The 9,186-nt window shown below is 27.2% G+C and overlaps 1 protein-coding gene across 1 annotated transcript; it reads right to left on the minus strand.

Annotated features, from left to right (window-relative positions):
• Positions 1-237: 237 nt before the first annotated feature.
• LOC111279883 (galactolipase DONGLE, chloroplastic-like) lies at positions 238-2,056 on the minus strand. Its single transcript, XM_022866946.2, has one exon. It carries the CDS (start codon positions 1,964-1,966, stop codon positions 623-625), a length of 1,344 nt encoding a protein of 447 aa, XP_022722681.2. The 5' UTR covers positions 1,967-2,056; the 3' UTR covers positions 238-622.
• Between the last annotated feature and the right edge of the window lie 7,130 nt (positions 2,057-9,186).

Raw genomic sequence — 9,186 nt, forward strand, 5'->3', positions numbered from 1 at the left:
AATATTTATTCAAAAGTAAAAACATTATCAAAAGTTTTAGTAAAAGTATTTATTTAAAAAATTTATCAAATGTAGCAAGATTTCTCAATATATCAATCCGGTTTTTTATTATAATTTTTATGTAATTGTTTTTAATAAAAAAATTTACAAATTTCATTAAAAAAAACTCTATGTCCTCAAATTAAAATTTAGGATTACCAAATTCTTAGTGTGCATGTACTTTGTGCTTTGCACGGATATGTTCTCTGAGCTGCTTTTGCCAGGGAGAGAGGGAGATATTCCTCATCAAAGCACAAGGTTTCTAACCCAGATTTTCCTTGTTTAACTTCATATCATTAAACAAAGAGAAATAAACTAGTTATATTAGAAAAGAGAAGAATCAAAGGCTACCAAAATTTTGTAAAGCAAGGAGAATAGCCTTAAATAATAATAACCATTAATCTACACTTTGTTATATATATTTGAGATAACTTCTTGATTCTTAGAGATTACAAAATTTTTTTCCTAAATGTACAATTAATAACTATTTTCTGGCCCTATATATATATGATGGGTAAAAAAGAGGATAAGGCCAACGGGGTTCTTCATCTATATACCTAAGGTTAATATTTTTAACTAAGAATTAAGTTTTTTGAGATTGAACCATGTTTACCATGTTGATTGCAGCATCTTTCCATGGCAAATTAATGTTAAAGCTTTGAGCACTCAAGATCAACTCCCTTGCCGTATTCAAGAAATCAAAACCCTCCTTTTGCATTTGCACTCTTTTGGGCCATTTGAGTAAGCTGATATAGGTTTCCAGGTCATGAACACATGAAGGATTTTGGACATTGAAGAAGTCTAGGGCTAGTTCAACACCAACATGAGCATAACAAGAGCAGCTCCATGGGAACTCATATCTCCCTCCCAAAACCCTAAAATTCTCATTGAATAAAACCCCTGGAAGCTTTGTAATGGGGTCATTGACATTGACTACTCTCAACACTTTAACCCCCAATTCCTCACACCTTTGCTTGAAACTTGAGTTCCCAACCCTTGGTCCCCCAAATGAGAGGACAGTGACTGGTATGTGATCTTGGTCTGAATTGGTTTGATTCAAACCGAGCTCTGATATATCATATGCAAGAAGAAGAGCCAAAGCACTCCCCATACTGTGACCAGCCAAAGTTATGCTCAACTCTTCACCTTTGTACTTGTTTAATAACCTGGAAACCTCAGATAGAAGCTGTTCCCGACAACTTTCGAGCCCGAACTTGCTGTCGGTTTCATCTGAAGTGTACAAGCTCAAAAACCCAGACTCCACTTTCACTTCTGGCCTCGGATTATGCGGGTCGAGGCGTGCAGGCGTGAGTGAACTCATGAAATTGGCAAGCCATTCATGGTTTGTAACTGTCCCTCGAAAAGTAATCAACACATCTCTTCTCCCAAGCCTTTTCACAGCATCATCTGATGAGACGGCTACATATCCGATCCAACGGCCACAAGAAGTCCCATTTTGGATTGGGATATTAACATCAGGTGTAGCGTAGATGTATTTTGTTACTTGGTAACCAGAATTGTCCATCCCAACCTCCTTTAGCATACTCTTTTTCCCATACTTGCAATTCAAGTACCTTTTGGAGTTGGGGTCAAGATCAAAGGCCTTGTAACAAGCGGCGACGAACTCTCCATATCGAATAATCTCTTTTCGAAGAAGCGGGTGCAATGGTTCAATTAGATTTTCCCAGTTGTTTGAACCTTGTAATTCTCTCCAGAAATGAGACAAGATGGAACAAGTTTTGGTACTCACCACCATAGCTGCTGGAGTTACTAAAGAGTTATTAGCAATAACCGATTGTCTTGATGAAGAAATCCCAGTTTTCTTTGGCAAACAAACTTGCCCAAATGAATGTGACTGAGCCTGATTGTGCCCTGGAAATGTAACATTGTTCAGGTTTAAGCTTGGCATCAAAACTGTCGACGCCATCAGAGGGAGAGTGAAAGAGAGAAAGATAGAGAAGCAGATTACAGGCTCTGAAAATTGTGTGAAAAAAATAGGAAGGAATCGGATATATATAGAGACAGGAGAAAGCAAGAGTGATGGGATATTGAGAGAACTAAAGAACCGGAAATGGTGTTTCTCGCATGGTGAAATTGTGACAGACAGAGAGGAAAATTGAAAAAGAAAAGAAAAAGACAGGTTGGGCGAGTATTTGACTGAGATTATCATTCAAAAGAGAGTTATCATATTTTATGTGGTCGGTGTGGTTTAATTAATATGTCACACTCTTTCAAGGGATTAAATCGTTTACGGTTGGACCAATATTGGTGTGTACAAAGTGATAAAAAGAGCGTATTTTTTACTATTTATGTTTAAATTTATAAAAATAATTACAAAATTTTTTTTTTATAAATTTATTAAATTTGATATAAATAAATTTACTTCAATTGATTTAAAAAAGATATATTGAGTAAATTTTAGAGGTTAAAAAAATATTTTTTGATAAATTTATAGTCTGATATAAATAAATTTATTTCAATCTATTAAAAAAATGTGTTGAGTACAATTAAAAAATCTCTTATAGTTTTTAAAAAATAAATATATAGTTTTAATATACTTACTATATATTTTTTATAAAAGAAAATATACAGCATGTCTTGTAAATAAAAAACGCTTTTAAGCTTTTACAGGCGTAGCTTTGTTGGGTTGACTTCAAAAACCATCACTATGAACATTAGAAAATTTTAACATATTAAATTATATTAATTACTAATATTTTGGTCTCATACAACTATGATTTTATTTTATTTTATTTCATTCTTTAACATTTTTTTGTGGATTTCATGAAAAGATTTTTGAAAGCATTATTTTATGGATAAATGTTAATTTTTTTTATATAAAAAAGATTGCTATTTGAAAATAATGAATTACATGAAATTTAAATTTAATATGTTTTGAATGTGAACTAAAATAATTAGGTGAATCAACTTAGCTGAATGATGGATTCAAGCAAATGTTAATATGAGTTTCAATTTGATTTCCTTTGTCAAAGTTACAACTTGGAAGGGGTTGAATTTACTAATTAAGGAGAATTGTATATAGACAAGTCATTAGACATCTTAACATATATATATATATATATATAAATTTAATTTTGACAATATCAAGAAGTTTTTAGTAAGAAATTAATTGTTAAAAGAAAAATATTGGAAAGTTTAAATATAGAAATAAATGAGCAATAAATGAGCATATATATATAAATATATTTACACATCATTTGATTTTTTTAATAATATATATATGTGTGTACGCGCAATATCATTTATTAAAATTGATTTTTAACAAAACAATAAATTTTTGTAAATTTTTTTTTTATATTCAAGTTATGATTTTTTAAAATATATAATATTATATGTCAATTATCTTGTAAAATTTAATTATCTGAAATTTTTAAAAAAACTTTTATCACATTAGTACATTTATAATGCAAGATCTAACACTATGAGTATATTTGGCTTGAATAATTAGTACATGTTCTTTAATTTGTTGAAAAAATAAGATTCATGTCCTTTCTTTTTTAAAATTAAAAAAAAATGAATTCTAAACAATTCTTCAGTTCCTCATCGAATGAAGTCTAATTAAATTTCACTTTAAATAAATTATTATAGTATTGATATAGCATGTGGGGAAGGTAAGGGCCTATTGGTGATATCCCCCACTTTACCATTCAAGAGACATGTTTACATAAGATCTAAAAGCTATTTGGATAAAAAAAAATAAAAAAAAATTTTTCCTTTATCCATTTTTGGCAGTTACGTACCTTTATCCTTAAATTTGATAATTTCATACATTATACGAAAAAATATAAAATCGGCAATACGATTTTAAATTTTGATAAAAATCATATATGCGCTTGATAAAAATAAAATATATATTTTATATTTAATTTATTAATATGAATTATAATATAATATTTTTATATTTATATATATTTAATATAAAATAGACATGATACAAATAAATGTATTATCTTATCTAATTTTAATTAGGAATTCCCATACAGCGGTCTTATGTTCCTAATCCTTTAAGTTTTTCATTTTAAACCCTTTAATTATTTAATAAATATAATTAATATGGTCGGAAAGGAGGATAATTAGGGACGAAAACAAAAATTAATGAGTGAAATAGGAAAGCAAAAGGATTGGACTTTGGCTGAAAATTTTGCTGACGAAAGGCTTACAAATTTGTCGTAAAATGAGACACATGGCCCAAAAATGGGTTACTTGATTTGACGAACGTACAGTCCGAGTTAGTGATTCAACGCGGCGGGTTGAGTGACTTTTTGCTTTATTGGCAAATCCCCTTTATCACATGCTATAAACCTTTGTAATTTAGAGACGAGTAGTGAGTGCTTCACCATCAGCTTCCTTTTGGGAGGCCTTAGATTCCTCTTTGGCCGGTTTTTGACTCTCTTTGCATGCCTTGCTTGTCAACGAATAACCTTATAAAATTTATATGCCCTTTTTTTCTTAGTTGAAAAATAAAATGATATATAGGGATAGTAACGGTTGGATTGTGATAGATTTTTCCTTGTTTCAATTTCATAAAATTTATATTTAATTTCAATTTGATCCGATATCAAAATATTATTTTTTTCATACTTGACTTGATTCGTTCTACCTATATATAAAATCGTAATAGATCAAAAATTAATTTAATAATTTTAATTTAATATAATATTTATAAAATATTATTTTTTAATATAAATTACACCTTAATAACACATAAATATAGTATTTTGTATTAAGTTAATATTTTAAATTAAAGTATGGAATAATAATTTATTAATATAATATATATATAAATATAAAATTAAATAAAGATTAAAAATATTATATATATATATCCAATTAGATTTATCTAAAACTCAACTTCAACTTTAAATTACATATAAAAGAGCATTTAGTTAAGAAAAATCTAAGATTTTTTTTGGGTATTCAAATTTTTACGTTTGGTTCGAAAGTATTAGATTTTTGGATATAATCTTAGATTCCAAACAATAATCAAAGTTTTAAAATTAAAAATTAACATCTCCTTATAATTTTTTTAAGATTTTCAGAGAAAAGTGACTTTTGTCCCACATTGAATCTTAATAAAATTTTTTTTTTCTATTTTACTCCCATGAACAGAAGGTGTCTATTTTTTTTCAACGTTTGATTTGATAGCTTTTGATTTAATAATTTTTTTTTATAGTTATGGCAATTATTGCATTTCTTTGGATAGAAATGTAGTATTTAACATTTAATTTTTTTTTCATCTTTTTGATTTGATAATTTTTTATTAATAAACATTTGTTATAGATTTATCAATTATTGCGTTTCTTTGAATTTAAATGCAATAATTGTTCATTGTATTTGTTCAATCCCGTTTCCTATATTTCTTGGATGAAATTAATACATTAATTGATAACTAATTATTTTTTTATAATTAGTCACTTGAATATTGTGTTTCTTGGATAAAATTAATGCTAATTAAAAGGCGAAAGATTGAAGACACCTATAATGGTGCTATGAAAGAAAAAAAGAGAAGTTTCAAAATTCTTTTTCTTCAAATAAAAAAAATGTGTTCATAAATTTTTTTTCTCGAATATTTTTCTTTATAATTTTTGAATTTCGGACCATTTAGCAAAATATTTCCTATATTTAATTAAGAGGGTTTTTTTTTTTTGAAAGATAACATAATTATATTCCTATCATTTAAAAAAAAAAGGAAAATGAATCTCTATAACAAAAAACAAGGAAGCTCATTGAGCTATGCCCTCAAATAGATCATGATCTTTACCCACACCCAATTTTGCTAAAATAGTCAGCAAAAATAATTTGCCTTTCATGCAATATGTGAAGAAAGCTCAGCTTTTCGCTTTTGAGAGCAAAAATTATCAATTTAATTTAGAATAGTATTATAAACTCAGGGGATTACTGCCATATCTAATTCATAAATGAGAAGAAAATTGGCAAAGAAAAGCCATGACATTGGTCCCTCAAATGGGTCCCAAGTAAATAATATCATGTATCTTAATCGAAATCTAGCTCACCATCCATCGAAATTTTAATATTTGCCAAGAAAATAAAAAGAAAAAAATGAAAATGAAAATGAGAAAGTTTTCTTGCATATGAATAACGAATTCCACTGTCTTTTTTATTCAAAACATTGAATAACAATGGTATGCTGATGGGAAAACAAGAAAAGAAAATTTGACAAAATTTTCTTGTTATAGACTTTTTTTTTTCTTGGTTTCTCCCCATTGGTATTGGAAAATAGTGACTAAGGAAGAAAATGAATAAAAAAAATAAAATCAAGTATACGCAAGTTACTAGCTTTGACAATTTTGATTAATTGAAACAGGCTAACATTTAGGTCTCATTAGTTGTTATAGTATTTGAGAATTTAAAATTAAATAAAATTTATGAAATCAGATATAATTTCTTCTTCTACAATTCAAACCGTAATGCTTTCATACCTTTTACCAAACTTAAAGTTTCCTGTGGAAGTTGAACTATTGATTGATCAAAGGCTTGTTTTTGTATATATTTTCTCGGTGGAATTTTTAAGATTAAATTTATAACTTTTAGAACTTTATATACATAAAGTTAAGAGCTGATCAGCTAAACTTTAAAGTTTTTTTGGCTTTTTCTATCATATAATTGCCATGAATGGTTCCTTAAACCACAAAATTTTTCTATCAAATGACAGCCAAATTAGGGCGGAAAAATAAGCATTTCCATGGAGTTGCATGGAAGTGAGGCAATGCTAGTAATATGCAAAAATGGCTGCCTTATATGTTCAAGATTGTCAAGCCCTAATCGTTGAAATTTTTTATTGACTGCAACTAAATTAAGAAACAAAAAGATTGTTGACAAGCATGCAAAAAGAACAAAAAATATTCATTGCATTAACTCTTTTTCAATGGAGTTAATCGCAACAACTTCGTAAGTAAAAAAATTTTAACAATAATAAAGTAATATTTTACAATGATTTTCATTGTTGTTAGATGTCATTTTTCTTCTAGTGTAAGTTTCTATAGTTTTTTTTTTTTTTTTTTGTCTTGGATTGAGTTGGATTCTCTCCCATTTTCTACTATTGCAAATGTTGAGAAACGAACTTTAATTTTGTGAGAATTTATCTCAGTGAATGATATATAGCCACACCTACTAAATCAAATACTCGTATGCTATGTTTTTCATGCTTGAGACTTGAAAGAAGCAAAATCAATTGGTTTCTTCAATATCCAATTAAATCCAACATTTTACACATTCAGTTTGAATAAACACAAAGCATTTCAAACTAATTAGCTTTTTATCCCATTGGCTTTGTTTGTTAGAAAAGTTGTTGGGTGATAAGTGTTGAAAATTAACTTTGACAGCTTTGTGGAACAAGAAAAAAAACTTTTTTTGGCCAATCATGGAACATGAAATTGTCTAAACAAGATTGCAGCTTACAAAAATTACTAATGTAATGTCTGTTAAATTTAGGTAATAAGAAGACAAGAGATATGTGAAATGTCTGAAAAAATTATAACAACCGCCCATCAGGCCAACACCATGCAAATGCTGACAAACAATTAAGCTGATAAGTACCCTAGTTAGTACTTTTTCTTTGGTCGGTTAGGTTTTTTTTGTCTTTTAAGGTATGATTGGAATTCAAACTCAAGACCCTCGACCTTAAAATTGAATCCTATTGAGATAACAACTCATCCACTGTCTGTTAGTTTTTAAAAAATGGGCATTGAATCAAGTCATTCATTGTCCCTTCCACATTAGATCAATTTTATTTTACCTAGTTATGTTCCAAATAATGTGGAAGTGTAAGACAGGAAAAATTAAAAATGTAATTAATAAAATAGCATATGATAGGAAAGTATATACATGTTAGAAATTATTAAAGTAGATTATCCTATATCTAATAAATATTTAAATTGGACTCCTTCACTTATTTTTAATTAATTTTAAGTTGAATACTTAACATTGTATCAGAACTATAATTTCTTCGATTGCTTTTTCTAAATTTATCACGTAATAAGCTTCTTTCATTTTTGCCTAGAAGTGATGGAGATTTGGTAAAATGGGTTATCTCATATCTAATAAATATATAATATTTTATAATTTTATATTCAAATACTGCTAATTAATTTTAAATTGAATGCTTAACAAAAATAATTACCATATTCTTTTCAAAAATTATTTATTGTAATATATATTCTAATTAAGATTTGTTAATGAGGCTTTGTCCCAATAACAAAGAGGAAGCACTAAAATTTTCATATTTTAAATTGACTTTCATATAATATGTGAATTTTGTCTAATTTTATATTGAGTTTTCTTTAATTATATGCAAATTAGTTTATTGGTTTCCTCAATTGAAGATAACAATTATGTTATGTGCTATTGGTTTTTGATTTGTTATAATTATAAATTTTAGGTAAATTAATAATTAAAAATTGCCCTGATTACAGGTATGTATAACACTGAATATTTCATGTTGCATTTCACAATTTTCTTCTTTGGTCAAAAATTGAACTACAGCTTTCTTTTTGGTATAAACAAATGTGAAACAATGCCAGATTGACAAATTAAGCTAGCTATTTTATGTATTCTTCTTGGAGATTTGAAGTTATTAGAAATCAAAATTTTAACCAGTCATTTTATCAACAAATTATATGATTATTGATAAAAATTGTTGTAACAATTTTTTATTAGAGACTCGATTGCTAGATTTTAAAAAAAATTTATGAAATTACTATCAATCTTTTTTTTAACTAAGTGTAATTGATCACAAAAAATTTTATCTTTTTAATCAAATCTTAAAATTAATTAAGATTTATTAAAAAAATATTTTAATTTGCAAAACCAAGATTGAATTCAAGAGTACAGTTATTAGTGAAAAAAGGATTAACACTCTTACAACGCCAATTCAATGAACAATACCAATTAAATATGCATTTTTCTTTTATTTTGATAAAATGATTTTTTTAATATTTAAAATTAATTTTCTAAAATTTTATTCATGGGAAAAGTTTTTTTTTTTTTTTTGCAAACCTTATTATTTATGCATTCTATAAATCTTCCAATACTTTGGTGAAATTATAAAAAATACCTTCATTCAGATTTTTTTTTTTTTGAAAAATTGACCATACAAAAAGTCCCCAA

Source organism: Durio zibethinus, chromosome 27, assembly GCF_047325235.1.
Source record: "Durio zibethinus cultivar Kanyao isolate XHJ-2024 chromosome 27, ASM4732523v1, whole genome shotgun sequence".
In the NCBI taxonomy this organism is placed as follows: domain Eukaryota; kingdom Viridiplantae; phylum Streptophyta; class Magnoliopsida; order Malvales; family Malvaceae; genus Durio; species Durio zibethinus.

Bases quoted from the DNA above. Each gene is read 5' to 3' on its own strand.
- LOC111279883 (XM_022866946.2), bottom strand. From the start codon at position 1,966: ATGGCGTCGACAGTTTTGATGCCAAGCTTAAACCTGAACAATGTTACA.